The following is a 17,437-nucleotide window of genomic DNA, read 5'->3' as shown; positions in this document are numbered from 1 at the left end:
CAGTATGGTTGGTGGTAGATGGCTTTGCAAAATTATTATTTTATCTTTGGAAATACTGGTTCAATATTTCACTCAGATTAAAGTTGAAATGTATTTAGTAGATTCAGCTTAATTGAATACACATCAGAAAACAATCCCACCGTTCAGCACAATTGTCAGTCTCTGCCCAAGAGACTGGAAAAACTAAAGGTCAGATTTGTGTGGTTGCTGGCATTAAAACAGAGTCTTATTATAATAATTTAATCATTTAATTTCATAAGCATCAAATTCATACCATGTTGGGAAAGAAAATTAGGGGAAAAATAAGTACATTTTCTATGTTTGACTCTATATGTGATATTTCATAAGCCAACAAAAATAAGGGATTTGATGAGGCTGTATTTTGTGAATATCTAGAACATAACTTTCCACTTGACCCATATCTTCTACCAAGGCATTGCCTTTATGAGTTAATTTTGAGAGGCATAATTGGGTGGTGTAAGTTCTATTTTTCTTAAAAAAAAAAAAAAAAAACTGACTAAATTTTTATTTTTTTTTCGTGCTATAACTGACAGTTATGATCATTGAGTTAAAGAATTTCTGAGTTGAATAGCAGTATGTGCTTTGGAGAAAATAAAACAGCAATATAATAAATAGATCAAGGAGGGCCTCTGGTGGGAAGTGAAATTTGCGCTGACATGTAAATGCTAAGAAGAATCCACTATGCAAAGATTTCAGAGAAGAACCTTCCTGACACAGGGAACACCTAGTTCAAAGGCTCTAAGCTAACTGGTTTGGCATGTTTGAAGTTCAGAAAGAAGGCTAGTGTGGCTGGAGAGTTGTAAGGAGGTAAAGTGGTAGAAGATGACATTGGAGATATAATTAGACATGGGTCAGATTATGTGAACTCTGGTAGGCCTTGGAAAAGAATTTGAATTTTAAGTACAAAGAGAAATCACTGGAGGTATTAAGCAGGGGAGCGAGATGATCTGATACAGAATTTTTAAAAGACGTTTAGGTTAACTTAGTTATTATATGAGTTAATAAATATTTCATGATTTAATATATATAAAATGCTTAGAAATGTGCATGGCACATATTAAATGTGATATCAGTGTTTGCTATTGTTATTAATTTATTGATATGGGTTAATCTTTCAGATATGTTAAATGAAAAGAAAAATGCAAAGTGTAGAAGTATGTATAATATGCCATCATTTGTGTAGAGAGGAAAAAAGAATATATATATATATTTGCTTACATCTGTGCAAGGGTATGTAAGATACTGATAACTTGGATTATATTTGGAGAAGGGAACTAGGTGCTGGGGGGAGAGAGACTTCACCATGTTCTTTTTTGTACCTTGTGAATTTGATCTAAAGTGAATATACTACTTAGTCAAAAAATAAAACATAAATCTGTTTTGCTTAAACTTTTTGAAAAATCCACACTTTACTTTTTTAATTAGTATAAATTATTATGATTTTAATCAGGAAAAACAATACTGGATAGTTTTCCGTTATCTGGAATGGCTGGATGATATAGGATTCCAGGTAAATTTGCTGAGGAGCAAAGAGTAGGTGGATTCAGTCTTTTACGATGTAAAAGGGTTGTGTGAAGAACAGTTAACAAAGGCCTTCATAGGAGGTAAGGCAGCTGACTGAGAAATGTTGAGTGTGATGAGAATTCAGGAGAGCTTCTACTTCATGAAGTACAAGAGTGGTTAAAGGGGATTCCACAGTGATTTTCTTGGTGACCTTAACTAAAAGGGCAGTGGCTGTACTGGTTCTAAGGCAAGGGGGGCATCCCTATGTCACAGGGGCCAGTTGCTGGCTATAATACCCTATGGGTCAATGGTGGGCCCCATGTTTTTGGGTGAGTAACTCAAGGGCATTCTCTTCCCCTTTTCATATACAAAAAGGAAAAAGGGAATCTGATAATTGGGATGCCCAAAGGCAGGTGGGTTTATCAAACTCTCCTTTAAGGCCGTGATGGCCATGTCCTCCTGTTCTCATAAAATTGGGTCAGGGCTGTTATGATTAAGTAAAACATGTAGAGGCTTTGGCCATAAAAGAGAAATTTGGAGTCCAATTTCAGCAATAACCAACTAGCCCGAGAAAACCTTGAAGTTGGCACTTAAGGGTTTTGGGAAACTTAGGACACCATGAAATCTGTTGGGATCTAGGTGTAGCCCTTGTTCTGATATCAGATGCCCTTAATATCAAACCTGAATTTGGGCCAACTGCAATTTTTCTTTGGCAATCTTATGTCCCTTTAAGGCCGAAAGCTTTAGCAGGTGGATGCTGTTTTCCTTTGAGGAAGCTGAGAAGGAGAACAAAGAAGCAAATCATTCACATATTGCCACAAAGTAGAACCCCTAGGGAATTTTATATGTCCAGATCAGCTTTTAGCATTTGTGAGAAAACAGAAGGACTCTCAGTAAAACCCTGAGGCATTACTATCTAGGTGAATTGTATTTCTTCCCAAGTGAAGGCAAAAAGGTATGGGCTTCAAGTGGAATACTAAAGAATAGACTGCATTAATCAATTACAGTTAAGAATTTACTCATGGTAGCAATGGGCATTAGTAACATATGAGGCTTAGGAATAACAGGGTGTCCAGGGATAAATAACAATGTTGTTTATTGCTGGTAGGTCCACCCTTAGGTTTTCTCACCAGTAAAATGGGAGCGTTACAGGGACTAGTAAACGGGATAATGAGGCCTTGAGCCTTGTAATCTTATATTATGGGCTTTATGGCTTGAAAGACTTTTTTACTTATAAGGTATTGATTAATTCCAGGAAGAGGTTTTGAGGGGTCTGTTTGAATCTTGATGGGGGGTGTGCTGTGAATTTTGTTAATGTCAGTTGGAGATTTTGCCCATAAGGTGGGTGGTAGCTGATAATAGGGACAAATGATCAGTGTTTCTGGAATCTGCTCTAGTACCATCAAAGATGGAACAAATAAAAGATGTCAGAGGGTCATTTAGTTCACCTGGTTGTTTTTTCTGATGACAACTGTCAGTTTCTAAAATTATTTCCCCCTTTTGGGAGAAATTCTGGCGTGATAATTCTCTAAGAAGTTTCGGCCTAATAAATGAATAGGGGTGGAGGAACTGAGGGGAAAAAGAAGTGTCTAACTCTCAAAGGGCCTAAACAAAAGGGAACACATTCAGAGACAGGAACCTCTTGAGGATCGTTAGAGAGTCCCACTATTTGAACCGTTTTAGTTCTCTGAGGCGGGGGCTGTTTTATAGTAGTGGGGTGTAGAGTGTGGCTCCAGTGTCAGGACTGGAAGAGATTCCTTCTCAGTCTGGAGAAATGTTTCTCCAAACTGATTGAGAGGATTGGGAAGAGCCCCTATAGTTTTTCAGAGCCCTGTCATTGAGAATTGGGAGGACGTTGGAAAGGCTGGTTAGAGGGCTGAAGGCACCCAAAACGCTTAAATTTGTAACAGTGTTTTTTCCAGTGTCCTGACTCTTCGCAGTAATAGTAGAAACTAGGAGGGTTTTGGTTCTGTTTAGGAGTCTTCATTTGTTGGAATTGAAAATTAAGAATTTAGGCAGTCTTCCTTTGAGGTGACTCATCTAAAATGCAAGAGAACTGGTTTACCAGGTTAACTAAATCTGGAGTGAGCATAGTTTCCCGTTCCATCCTGGTCCTTTTTATTAGACGGGAAAGGTCCCAGTTCAGCCCATTAACAAACATAGTTAAAAACGACCTGGGTGGAATCAATATCTGAAGGAAGACCAGAATTTTCTTCAAAAACAATTAGAAGTTGACTGTAATAATCATAAACAGGTTCATCAGACTTTTGTATGCAAGTCTGAATTTTGTTCCCATCAACAGACTTTGGAAAAGCCTCAGGAATTGCTCGATGAAGTTGCCTAGCGATTGTTCAAGCCTGGTCATCTGATAAGAAGTTGGTGGACTGGTCTCCCAGTTGTAATTCTAGAGAACATTCAGGATTTTTCCAGTTAGCAGTTTTCAGTTGCCGGGCCTGGCCGTCACCAAAAAGCTATGAACTAGTTGATAGGAGTCAGAGAAACCAGGTTGATAAGTTTTAACGACTGTATTAAATTCCTCAGCAAATGTGTGAGGATCTTCAGTTACTTTGGGAAAATTTTGAATATGGCTTGCAGTTCAGTTTTGGTCCAGGGAAATAAGAAATTAAGGGTCTAGCCTCTGGATCCTTAGAAGGCTTAATATTAAAGGGGCAGGTTCTGAGAAGTTCAGAGGAAAAGGGAGTTGGGAAAGTTTAAGAGAAAAGGGGAAGGTTGGTGAGAGAATTAGTACGGGGGAATTGAAGGAATAGAGGAGGTGTGGGCAGCACAGAAGGGAAGGAGGAAGATGGCGCCACAGGTGGGGTCTGGCCACCAGCAGCCGAGGGAGGGAGAGAAGACAATGCCTGAGGTGGCGCCTAAGACAGCCAAGGAAGAAGAGCCTGAGGCTCCAGGAGCCATTGTATCTTTCTGTAATCATTTGTTCGCCTCAGTTAATCTTAAAATTTTATTTCGCAGAGAGGCAATTTTAGACCCCTGATAATGTTGAGAAGCTTCAAAATACCAATCAAAATAAGCATTACACTCAGTTCTGGAAATTTTTGAGCTATTGTAGTCCAATTCAGTTCTAAGGAAATTAAGTTAGGGATTTCAAAAGTTCTTTGTAATAACCATTTATATTATAAATTGCCTTTGGTCAAGTTGGTCCATTTAGTTAGAAATGTGCCTGAGGAAGGACCTTGGCTTTTAAACAAAATCATCTGGAGTCCTCCTAGGGGGTGGGTACCCTCAAAATGTTTAGATAACTAGGATCCCATTTCTCAGAAGTTTTTCTCTGGAGTAAAAGAACAATTTCCAAACAGCTTACGGCACAAACTGCTCAATTCAAACAGCTTGCAGGCTAATCCCAGCCAGTTCGAAGGAGACAGCTTGGTTTTAGGAGCCAGGCCAAAGACTTTTACGGCCAATTTCCATAGGACAGCCCCTTCCAAAGGAGTAGGATGAAGAAAACTGGAACAGTTTCAGAGAAACAGCCCCTGTTCCCGAATGAATGGGCCAAAGGTGTTTTCAGTCAGATTTGGTTGAAACAGTCTGATCTCAAAATTAGACTGACCTGCCAAATGAGTACTCATATACAAAACAAAGCCTTAACCAAAAAGATGAAACCTTAAAATAGATCCCGAATAAAGCCTGGAGAGCTTCAAATGCAAAGAGGGCGTGTGCTCAGGTCCAAGAGAAAGACTTACTTTCAAACTGCAGGGTCAGTGAGAAAGCAGTGAGTGACAGTGGGTTCAATGGTGGGTACTGCACCTGTTTGCTTACCAGCCTTGGAACCACTGGGGGTCTTCCCTGGTCCTCGTAGAGGCCACCAACATGTTGATCTGAAATAAATAGTCTGCTAGATATTTTTCCAGCAAAGATGGGTTTACTTAGGATCAGCAGAGAATTGCAATTCAGAGTCTGCAACCATGGCAAGCCAAGTGCAAGTTTCCACACTGAAGGGAAGTAGCACGCTTTTACAGAGAGGAAAAGGAAGTTGGGAGGGCTATAGTAAACAGAGAGGCCGTGGCTTTTCATTGGCTGAGTCCTTGCCAAGAAAGGAGACTTTCTTCTTCTTCTCGGGCTCTGTTATGGTCACAGGGTATGAGAACTTCCCCTTCTGGTCTCCCAAATCTATTTAATTGAGATTTCTGTTTATTAATTTTTTATGCTTCTGAGAAGTGAGGTCTGGTTAAGAGGATTGAAGAATTTTGGTTAATTTGAATTTCACAGTACTCACTATCCTCTTTATCAAACTTTCTGGACAAATATATGTGGTAATTTTGTATTTTGAATATATGGCTCTTTCTTTATCGTGAGAATTTATTGTCACTTGTGGTGTTTTCAGGATTTGGAGTGGATCAATTACGAGATGACAATCTAGAAACTTATTGGCAGTCAGATGGCTCCCAGCCTCATTTAGTGAACATCCAATTCAGGTAATACATTTTTGAATTTTTCAATTTGTATAGGTTATAAGTAGACAAAGAAATTGATTTTATTTACATAAAATTTAAAGAAATATAGAAATTATATTGAAGTGCACTTAACTCTGCTTTTTATAAGCCTTAGAGATTACCTTTCGACTCAACTAGATTATAAGTGTTTTAAGTTTATTGTCTTATCCTTTATGAATTCTTTTATTTAATCAACATTTTTTTATTGAAGTGTACTTGATTTACAATGTTATGTTAATTTCTGTTGGACAGCAAAGTGATTCAGTTATACATATATATACATTCTTTTTTTAAAATATTCTTTTCCATTATGGTTTATCATAGGATATTGAATACAGTTCTCTGTGCTATACAGTAGGACCTTGTTGTTTCCTTTATGAATTCTTTGTGGTACTTTACACAGTTCCTTTTATGTAGATATTTCTCATATATACTTTTCAATATGATTTATTTCAGAAAAGTATGCTTTGCTTATCACCCAATGCAATGCCTTAATGCATTGCGTTAAGTACACCAGGAGTGATGATAAAAAATTTATTCTAACTTATTACCTCTAAGGACACTTTCAGTTTTGAAATGCTTACTTTTGGGGGGAAATGGAAAACAGCCATATGTTTGTCGTTTGCTTTGAATTTATTGACAGATGGAAACCAGTTAACTTGCTTATCTTGCCCCATTTACACCATCTATTTTAACATTCTGTAGCATTGTATTTCTAGTTTGTTTTTATTGTCCTAGGATACAGATCAGCACATTTCTTATGAAAAAGCCCAATAGTAAATATTTTAGGCCTTGTGTGCTAGCTGGTCTCTGTTGCAGCTACTCATTAATGTCATTATAGCATGAAAGCAGCTGTAGGCAATGCATAATGACTGAATTTAGCTGTTCTAATTAAACTTTATCTTACAAATGTAGGTGGTGGGCAGGTTTCAGCCAGTTGGCTGTAGTATGCCAATTCCTGTCCTAGGGTATTAAATATGTATACACCAGAAATGAAGATAACAGCTAATATTTTTTTAAAGACTTTAAATACCAGATATTTTGCTAAATGCCTTCCCTATTTATTTCATTTAACCTTTACAGCTATTTTTATCTTTATTTTGTAGTCTTAGAAGCAGAGATTTAGATAAATCTCTTATAACTTGCTCTCGGTATCTCATATAAGTTGAATCATAAAATATTTGTCCTTTTGTCTCTAGCTTAACTTAGCATAATGTTTTCATGGTCCAGCCATGTTGTAGCATACATCAGAATTTCATTCCTTTTTAAGTCTGAATAATATTCCATTGTATGTATATAGCACATTTTGTTTATTATCAATGGACATTTGGATTGTTTCCATCTTATGGCTATTGTGACTAATGCTGCTATGAACATGATGGACAAATATCTATCTGAGTCCTGGCTTTCAGTTCTTTTGCACATATACCCAGAAGTAGAATTGCTGGATCAAATGGTGATTCTATGTTTAATTTTTCAAAATACCACCATACTGTTTTCCACAGCAGCTGCACCATTTTACATCCCGAACAGCAATATACAAGAGTTCTGATTTTTCCACATCCATACCAACACTTGTTTTCTATTTTTTGATAATAGCCATTGTAATGGGTGTGAAGTGGTATCTCATGGTTTTGATTTGCATTTCTCTAACGATTAGTGATGTTGAGCCTCTTTTCATGGGCTTGTTGGCCATTTGATATCTTTTTTGGAGAAATGACTAAGTCCTTTGCCCATTTTTGAATTGGGTGTTTTGGTTTTTTGTTGATTTTTAGGAGTCCTGTATATATTTTGGATATTAGTCCCTTATCAGATATATGATTTCCAAATATTTTCTCCCATTCTGTGGATTGTCTTTTTATAAAAGTGCTTAATTTTGATGAACTCATTTTGTCTATTTTTTATGCCTTTGTTGTCATATATCCTTGTTTAGTTTTTAAATCCTTTTTTAGAAGTTACTGGTTTTGAGTTACTAAAATTTTGTTGAAAAATTTTATGTTTATATTCTTGAGGGATATTAGTTTATCATTTTCATTTATTATAGCATCTGAGTCTGATTTTGTTACTGGGTAATATTGGCCTGATAAAATGAGTTGGGAAATGTTTCTGCCTCTATTTTTCTTTTTCTTTTTTTTTTAACTATTTTTTAAAAATTGAAGTATAGTTAATTTACAATGTTGTGTTAGCTTCAGGTGTACAGCAAAGTGATTCGGTTTTACATACATACATATATATATATATATATATATATATATATATATATATATATACTTTTTCAGATTATTTTCCATTATAGGTTATTACAAGACATTGAATATACTCTGTGTTAAACTGTAGGTCCTTGTTTATCTATTTTATACATAGTAGTGTATATATGTTAATCCCAAACTCCTAATATATCTGCCCTCCCCTCCCCCCCACGCCACTATCCCCTCTGGTAACCATAAGTTTGTTTTCTATGTCGGTAAGTCTATTTGTTTTGTAAATAAGTTCATTTATATCATTTTTAAGATTCCACATATAAGTGATATCATATGATCTTTGTCTGACTTACTTCCCTTAATATAATAATCTCTAGGTCTTATCCATGTTGCTGTAAATGGCATTATTTCATTCTTTTTTTTTTTTAACTTTGGGTTTATTTATTTATTTATTTATGTCTGTGTTGGGTCTTCGTTTCTGTGTGAGGGCTTTCTCTAGTTGCGGCAAGTGGGGGCCACTCTTCATCGCGGTGCGCGGGCCTCTCGTTATCGCGGCCTCTCTTGTTGCGGAGCACAGGCTCCAGACGCACAGGCTCAGTAATTGTGGCTCACGGGCCTAGTTGCTCCGCGGCATGTGGGATCTTCCCAGACCAGGGCTCGAACCCGTGTCCCCTGCCTTGGCAGGCAGATTCTCAACCACTGCGCCACCAGGGAAGCCCTATTTCATTCTTCTTTATGGCTGACTAATTTTCCATTGTGTATATATACCACATCTTCTTTATCCATTCATCTGTCTTTAGATATTTAGGTGGCTTCCATGTCTTGGCTATTGTAAATAGTGCTGCAATGAACATTAGGATGAATGTATCTTTTTGAATTACAGTTTTCTCCAGATATATGCCCAGAAGTGAGATCGCTGGATCATATGGTAACTCTATTTTTAGCTCTTTAAGGAACCTCCATACTGTTTTCCATAGTGGCTGCACCAATTTACATTCCCACCAACCGCATAGGAGGGTTCCTTTTCCTACACACCCTCTCCAGCATTTATTATTTGTAGATTTTTCTAAATATGGCCATTCCAACTGGTATAAGGTGATACCTTATTGTAGTTTTGATTTGCGTTTCTCTAATAATTAGCGATATTGAGGATCTTTTCATGTGCCTGTTGGGTATCTGTGTGTCTTCTTTGGAGAAATATCTGTTTAGGTCTTATGCTCATTTTTTGATTGGGTTGTTGTTTTTTTTTGATATTAAGCCATATGAACTGTTTGTATATTTTGGAAGTTAATCCCTTGTTGGTAGCATCATTTGCAAATGTTTTCTCCCAGTCTGTAGGTTGTCTTTTCATTTTTTACATGGTTTCCTTTGCTGTGCAAAAGCTTTTAAGTTTAATTAGGTCCCTTTTGTTTATTTTTGTTTTTATTTCCATTACTCAAGGAGATGGATCCAAAAAAATCTTGCTGCGATGTATGTCAAAGAGTGTTCTGCCTATGTTTTCCTCTAGGAGTTGTACAGTATCTGGTCTTACATTTAAGTCTTTAATCCATTTTGAGTTTATTTTTGTATATGGTGTTAGAGAATAGTCTAGTTTCATTCTTTTACATGTAACTGTCCAGTTTTCCCAGCACCACTTATCTTTTCTCCATTGTATATTCTTGCCTCCTTTGTCGCAGATTAATTGACCATAAGTGCATGGGTTTATTTCTGGGCTTTCTATCCTGTTCCATTGATCTATATGTCGATTTTTGTGCCAGTACCATACTATTTTGATGACTGTAGCTTTGTAGTATAGTGTGAAGTCAGAGAGTGTGATTCCTCCAGCTCCATTCTTCTTTCTCAAGATTGTTTTGTCTATTCGGGGTCTTTTGTGTTTCCATGCATGTTTTAAAGTTTTTTGTTCCAGTTCTGTAAAAAATGCCATTGGTAATTTGATAGGGATTGCACTGGATCTGTAGATTGCCTTGGGTAGTATGGTAGTTTTAACAATATTGATTCTTACAATACAAGATATCTTTCCATCTGTTTGTGTTGTCTTCAGTTTCTTTCATTAGCATCTTATAGTTTTTGGAGTATAGGTCTTTTGCCTCCTTAGGTAGGTTTATTCCTAGGTATTTTATTCTTTTTAATGCGATGGTAAATGGAATTGTTTCCTTAATTTCTCTTTCTGATCTTTTGTTGTTAGTGTATAGGAATGCAAGAGATTTCTGTGTATTAATTTGGTATCCAGCAACTTTACTGAATTCATTGATTAGCCCTAGTAGTTTTCTGGTAGTGTCTGTGGGATTTTCTATATATAGCATCATGTCATCTGCAAACAGTGACAATTTTACTTCTTCTTTTCCAATTTGTATTCCTTTTATTTCTTTTTCTTCTCTGATTGCTGTGGCCAGGACTTCCAAAACTATGTTGAATAAAGGTGGTGAGAGTGGGCATCCTTGTCTTGTTCCTGATCTTAAAAGCTTTTAGCTTTTTACCATTGAGTAGGATGTTAGCTGTGGGTTTATCATATATGACCTTTATTACATTGAGGTATGTTCCCGCTATGCCCACTTTCTGAGGAGTTTTTATCATAAATGGTTGTTGAATTTTATCAAAAGCTTTTTGGCATCTATTAAGATGATCATATGGTTTTTATTGTTCAATTCATTAATGTGGTGTATTACATTAATTTGTGGATATTGAAATATCCTTGCATCCCTGAGATAAATCCCACTTGATCATGGTGTATGATCCTTTTAATGTATTGTTGGATTCTCTTTGCTAGTATTTTGTTGAGGATTTTTGCATCTATGTTCATCAGTGATATTGGCCTGTAATTTTCCTTTATTGTGGTATCTTTGTCCAGTTTTGGTATCAGAGTGATGGTATCCTCATAGAATGAGTTTGGAAGTATTCCTTCCTCTGCAATTTTTTGGAATAGTTTCAGAAAGGTAAGTGTTAACTCTTCTCCAGATGTTTGGTAGAATTCACGTATGCAGCCATCTGGTCCTAGACTTTTGCTTGTTGGGAGTTTTTAAATTACTGATTCAATTTCAGTACTGGTAATTGGTCTGTTCATATTTTCTATTTCTTCTTGGTTCAGTCTTGGGAGATTGTACCTTTCTAAGAATTTGTTCATTTCTTCTAGGTTGTCCATTTTATTGGTGTATAGTTGCTTGTAGTAGTAGTCTCTTATGATTCTTTGTATTTTGTGGTGTCAGTTGTAACTTTTCCTTTTTCATTTCTGATTTTATTGATTTGGGCCCTCTCCCTTTTTTTCTTGATGAGTCTGGCTAAAGGTTTATCAATTTAGTTCATCTTTTCAAAGAACCAGTTTTTAGTTTCATTCATCTTTTCTATTGTTTTTTTTTAGTCTAAAAGGATTCATATGGAATCACTATTATTTCTTGCTTAGATATTTGATAAAATTCACCATTGAAGCTATCTGTTCCCAGAGTTTTCTTTGTGTGAAGTTGTTGGGTTTTTTAATTAAACATACAACATCTTATTTCTTTAATTGATTTTCTATTCTTGAATCAGTTTTTTTTTTTGCCATAGCACAGATTTTCTCTTTCATTACCAATTTTTCTCCCATATTCATTGAGTCATTTCTCCCCCAAGAAAAATACAGTTTTTTTATGCCTCAGTTGTCAGCAGATATTTTTATTTTTTATTTTTTTAATTTAATTTTTATTTTATATTGGGGTATAGTTGATTTACAATGTTGTGTTAGTTTCAGGTGTACAGTTAAGTGATTCAGTTATAAATATATATATAGCCATTCTTTTTCAGATTCTTTTCCCATATAGGTTATTACAGAGTACTGAGTAGAGTTCCCTGTGCTATACAGTAGATCCTTGCTGATTATCTATTTTATTGAATCAGTTTTGATAATTTGTTTTTTTCAAAGAACTTGTCCATTTTATCAAAATTATCTAATTTATTGGCCCAAAGTTGTTACTAGTATTCAGTTATTACACTATTGTGATTTATAAGAAGAATACATGGTTATTCAGATGTCTCATATATAGTTGGTCTTCGTTCATAGTTCCTGGCTCACAGCTCCCTGAACCCTTAGAATTTCCTGAATTTTAAGAGCAATGGGATCATATTTGACTTCTTGCTCTCAGGCTCTTGAAAACACTTTAGGGAAGGTGACTTTCGGATTCTACTCAAGGGTGGGGGCTGGTTGTGGGGAGAACTAGCCATGTGATTAGCAGGTTGGAACTTTCAGTTCCACCCCCTGATTTCCAGGGAAGCGAGACAATGTTTTCCAGTATGTTCACATTATTATTTCCTATTGCATATGCTCTTCTTCAGCTTTGGTACTACTTAATCAAGAGACGACATCTATGTCTCCCCTCTTGAAACTGGTCAGGCCTTTGTGGATTTCTTGTCTAATAGAGTATGGATGTTATGATACTGTTATTTCTAAGGCTTGATCATAAAAGGCAATCTGCCTTGTTCTCTCTCATTTATGTGATTCTGTCCCTTGATACCCATCTACCATGCTGTGAGAAAACCCACATCAAATGGAGAAGCCCATAAAAAAAATGAATCAAAACCCAAGTTCTCAGCTAGGCTCCAGCTGACAAGTATCACCAGCTTGCCACCGTATTAGTGAGCCATCTTGGAAGCAGGTCCTTCACCTCTCAAGTCAAATAGCCATACCCAATGCTGTGTGGAGCCTTCCCTTCTGGGCCCTGCCCAAATTCCAAATTCATAAACAAAATAATGATTATTTTTTTAAGCCACTAAGTTTTGAGGTGGTTTGTTATATACCTATAGGTAGATATTTATGTTTTCTCTTTTTAAATTATTATTTTTTAATTCCATCATCTCTGTCTTTTCTATATCTGTCTTAATTGACTGATTTTTCCTCATTATGGGTCATATTTTTCTGATTCTTTGTAGTAATTTTTGATTAGATGCCGGGTATAGTAAATTTTACCATGTTGAGTGTTGGATTTTGTTTTTTAAAGACGATTAGACTTTGTTCTGGCAGGTAGGTAAGTTCTTAAGAATCAACTTGATCTTTTTGAGGCTTCATTTTAAGTCCCTTTACTGTGGTCTAGAGTACCTTTTACTCTAGGGTGGAAGTCAGCAAACTTTTTGTAATGGAGTAGATAGTAAATATTTTAGGCCTCGCAAACTATGTTTTAAGCTGTGGCAACTGCTCAGCTTTGCTGTTGTAGTGCAAGGGCAGCTATGGACAGTATGTAAGTGAATGCCTGTTGCTTTGCTTCAATATTACTTTTTTTACAGAAATACGTGGTCAGTCACATTTGCCCTCTGAGCTGTGGTTTGCTGATCCCTGCTCAAGGGCAGCAAGCCTCCAATTTTTTTTGGTTTCAGTACCACTTTAAACTTTAATTGAGGTCTCCAAAGATCTTCTGTTTATTTTTTTATATCCTCTCAGTACTTACCATATTGGAAATTATAGCTGAGGAATTTTAAAGTATCTATATATTCATCTAAAGTTAAATAATTAACCTATTATGTTAACATAAATAACATTTTTAGATGAAAAATAACTGTCTCTTCCGAAACAAAAAATAGTGAGAAGAGTGTTATTGTTTTACTTTTTTTGTGAATCTCTTTAGTGTCTGGCTTCAGAGGAGACAGCTGGAGTCACACATATGCTTCTTCATTAAATCTTTTACAGTATCCCGTGTCAGATCACATCTGGAAAACTCCACTGTATACTCATAAAAGAATGATTCTGAAAAAGGCAAGTAACATCTTAGTGTTATTAGGAAAATAGTTGTGACCTTGTTGATGCCCTGAAAGGATCTTGAAATCCCCTACAGATCCCCCATAGATCCCCAGACCACTCTTTAAGATCACTTCTCTTGGGCAAGATTAGCCTCATGGAATACAAAGGCTTGATCCTTCTGGGATCTCAAATGAATGTCCTAGACATTTGAGGAGCTATTTGGATTCTCCACTTTGGTTATTGGGAACTCTAATGTTTGCTTACTCTGTGCAAGCTCTGGGAATTGTTTGGCTTACTGTTTCTCAGTAATTGTTCTTCCCCCAGCAACTGTTCTTTGCATGTCTTTGTGGAGTTTCACCCTATCTATGCCTGTGTAGATTGGTGTTCAAAGACTCAAGGGGACTCCAGGCAGATTTTTGGAGTTTTTTCTCAGTATAGCTCCTTCCTCAGTTCAGTGAGACTGCAAGATTCTTTTAGGCTTTTCTCTCCCTGCATAGCAGTTGGGAAATTGCCATCAGTCAGAAAGCCCAGTTATTCATAGGGCTCACCTCATTCGTTTCCTTTCTCTCAGGACTTACAGGCCTTTGCGTCTTGTCATTCAGTGTCTGCAGGCGATTGTTTCATATATGTTGTCTGGTATTCTAGTTGTTTAGGGTGGGAGGGAAAGTCCTGTAGCACAATGTATGTGCTTCCTTCCCACATGCATTGCCACTGGACAAGCAGCATGATTTTCTAAGCAATAGTATTTTTAAAATTTACCACGAGATAAAATTTATAAGTAATTTTAAAAGGCTTTATGGAGTAACAGTTTTAACTTTATGGGAGGTCACTGTTTCCTTTGCAAATCTAATGAAACTACATATATAGCATAAGTTATACATAAGATTTCTGGGGCTACATAGACCCGAGGGTAAGAAACCATGATGTAGCTCAAATTTAAAGAATTATAAACATCTACATGTTACTGTTAAATGGTGTCAATGACAATGCTGGATAAGCTAAGTACAATTAATTAATAGGAAGGTGATAGTAGTTAAGATCATATGAGGCAGGCAGACACATGCGTAAACTACAACACTGCCCACCTACTAGCTTTGTGACCTTAAGCCAGTTATTAACCTGAGTGTTACTTTTTTTTTTTAATCAGTAAATAGAGGTGATAATAGTTCCTATATCACAAGGTTAAGGAGTCAATGAGATAATACATATAAAGCATTTCTTCTGGGCCAGACACAGAGTATTCACTTATTCACTTGCTATTTCTGCTGTTGCTGTTGTGTTTATAATCATTAGTGTTATTATTATTCTTTGCCTTCCTAACCTAACCCTGGTTATCTTTAGGTTCAGCGACTAAGTTATCCTGAATTTAATAACTTAGAGATGAAATTATTCTGAGCAAAAAGTTTGGTCCTTTAGATTTGCTTTTGTTTAAAAAAAAAAAGAAAGAAATCCTTAAGGGTAATCTTCATGATCTTTGATCTCTCCATGATAAGAAAGACCTTTCACTGCCTGTTTATGGCTGGTGCATCAGGGAAAAGATCTTTTGTATGCCCTTCAAAATTTCCGCTTCTTCCTTGTGCTTCCCCTCCTGTCTCCTTCCTGGCGCAGCAGACAGAGAACGATGTCAGTTTGATACCGCTGGCCTCTTTTGAAAATCTGGTGATGGTATTTATCCTGTCAGCAATTCCTGAGTATTTAGCATTTTACGTCTTGATCTGTCTTTATTATTTGAGGAAAAGTCCTTAACTTTCCCTATTCCTTTCTGGTGAAAAGCTTGAGCTATAGAAGTTTGGTCCCCTCACTAAGAGCTATAGATCCCCTGCTGTTTTTATAGACTGACTTTTGACACAGGCTACTTCTGTTCAAGGAGCTCGTTATTAAGTGAGTGCCAGTTTATATCAGATCTTAACTTTTAAAGCACGTTTAAGTAGACTTCTTTCTGGTTTTTTTGGTTGATATTTAAATTGTCCGTTTTTTCCCCCTAATGACCACAATAATACATGCTTATTTTAAAACATTAATCAGAAAATATAGAAATCATAAAGAAGAAAATAAGTTTCACAGCATCAAAATAGTTACTTTTACTATTTTTGTATGATACTATCTAGGCCTTTTTCTATACATACGTAGGTTTATATGACTTAAAAAATTTTTTTGTTTTTCCCAAAATGCGATCCTTTTTTATATTCTGTTTTGTAATCTGCTTTATTTCCCTACTGTAACTACATATCTATGTGTATCTTAAATAGTTGTGTAGTACTTCATTAAATTGGGTATATTGTAATCTGTTTAATTCTGTACTGAGATGATATTTAGGTTGTTTATAATTTTTCAGTAATTTAACTGCAGAACAATAAAGATTTCTCTTCATCTGCTTTAGAGTAATTGTGTTATTATTGTCTTTTAATGCATTCTTAGTAGTTGAATTTGTGAGTCAAAGGCTTTGTACCTACTAAATGGCTATGAAAGTACCTTTTTCTAATCAAATTTGGGTATTATCAGTTATTTTCATATTTCCCAATATGATAAAAGACTAATGTCTATGTATGTTTTAATTTCTCTTTCTTTGATTATTGGAGATTGAACATATTTTCATGTTTTCTGGCCACTTGCAGTTTTCTGAGATCAATTTTTGTTATGTATTCTTTGCTTATTTTTCTAAGATATGTATGTTTTAAAAGCAGTAGAATTTTATTTCTTGCATTAAGTAATAAGATTATACTTTCTGTTTCTGTTTTTTTAAACATTTTTCTTTTTGCTAGAATTAGTTTCTCACTTAGCTAGTTATTTTCAAGTATTAACATAGGAAATTAAGTAATTAACTACTAACTAGTAAAGAAAAACAAGCTTGTTAGAATAATTTCTTTGTCTAAAATACAAACGAGGAGAACTGAAAACTCTTAATGCTTGTTTGCGGTCTAAGGTGCCTATTTTGGCTTAACTTTTTCTTCTTTGCTTACATCTGTTTCTTGACTATGTTCTAGGTAAGAGATGTCTGTAAAAGTATAACATGTGTATCTGTTTTTTCACATGTTCTTCATTTTCATCATTGTTAAAATTAAAGAACATGGAAATTATTGATTCAAATACTCATTTTAGCAAACTATATGACTTTTAAAATCAGAAGATAACATGTTTTGGATATAATCTTTCCACATGATAAAAAGCTTGTTGTTTTTACTTTATTGCTTTAGAAGAAAAACAACAGTGAAGACATTATGCATTTATGCGGACTACAAATCTGATGAAAGCTATACTCCAAGCAAGATCTCAGTCAGAGTAGGAAATAATTTTCACAATCTTCAGGAAATTCGGGTATGTCTTTAAAATTTTTTAAAATATTTTGTCCTGTAATGTTTGCTCTTTAGAAGATGGTCACTTTTGACATTAAACAGATTAAAATGTTAATATATAAGAGGAAAATTGTTAATATTTTGGAGAACATATTTTAAATTTTTTATATTTTTAATTTTCTTTTGAATTCTGATTGTCATCTTTATTTTTTTCCCAACATCTTATTATGGAAATTTTCAGACATACAGAAAATATGAAAGAATTAAATA

At 35.5% G+C, this 17,437-nt stretch overlaps 1 protein-coding gene across 2 annotated transcripts in view; it reads left to right on the top strand.

The window, feature by feature from the left end:
- Positions 1 to 17,437, top strand: part of ANAPC10 (anaphase promoting complex subunit 10) — a 72,835-nt gene that overhangs the window by 10,611 nt on the left and 44,787 nt on the right. For both annotated transcript variants that reach the window (XM_036853055.1, XM_036853056.1), the window contains exons 3-4: positions 5,867 to 5,957; positions 17,069 to 17,189. In XM_036853055.1, the coding sequence (XP_036708950.1) occupies positions 5,867 to 5,957; positions 17,069 to 17,189 (212 nt within the window). The remainder of the gene's footprint in view (positions 1 to 5,866; positions 5,958 to 17,068; positions 17,190 to 17,437) is intronic.

Source organism: Balaenoptera musculus, chromosome 5, assembly GCF_009873245.2.
Source record: "Balaenoptera musculus isolate JJ_BM4_2016_0621 chromosome 5, mBalMus1.pri.v3, whole genome shotgun sequence".
In the NCBI taxonomy this organism is placed as follows: domain Eukaryota; kingdom Metazoa; phylum Chordata; class Mammalia; order Artiodactyla; family Balaenopteridae; genus Balaenoptera; species Balaenoptera musculus.
The sequence above is the reverse complement of the archived record's forward strand: the minus strand, read 5'-3'. Positions and strand labels throughout refer to the sequence as shown.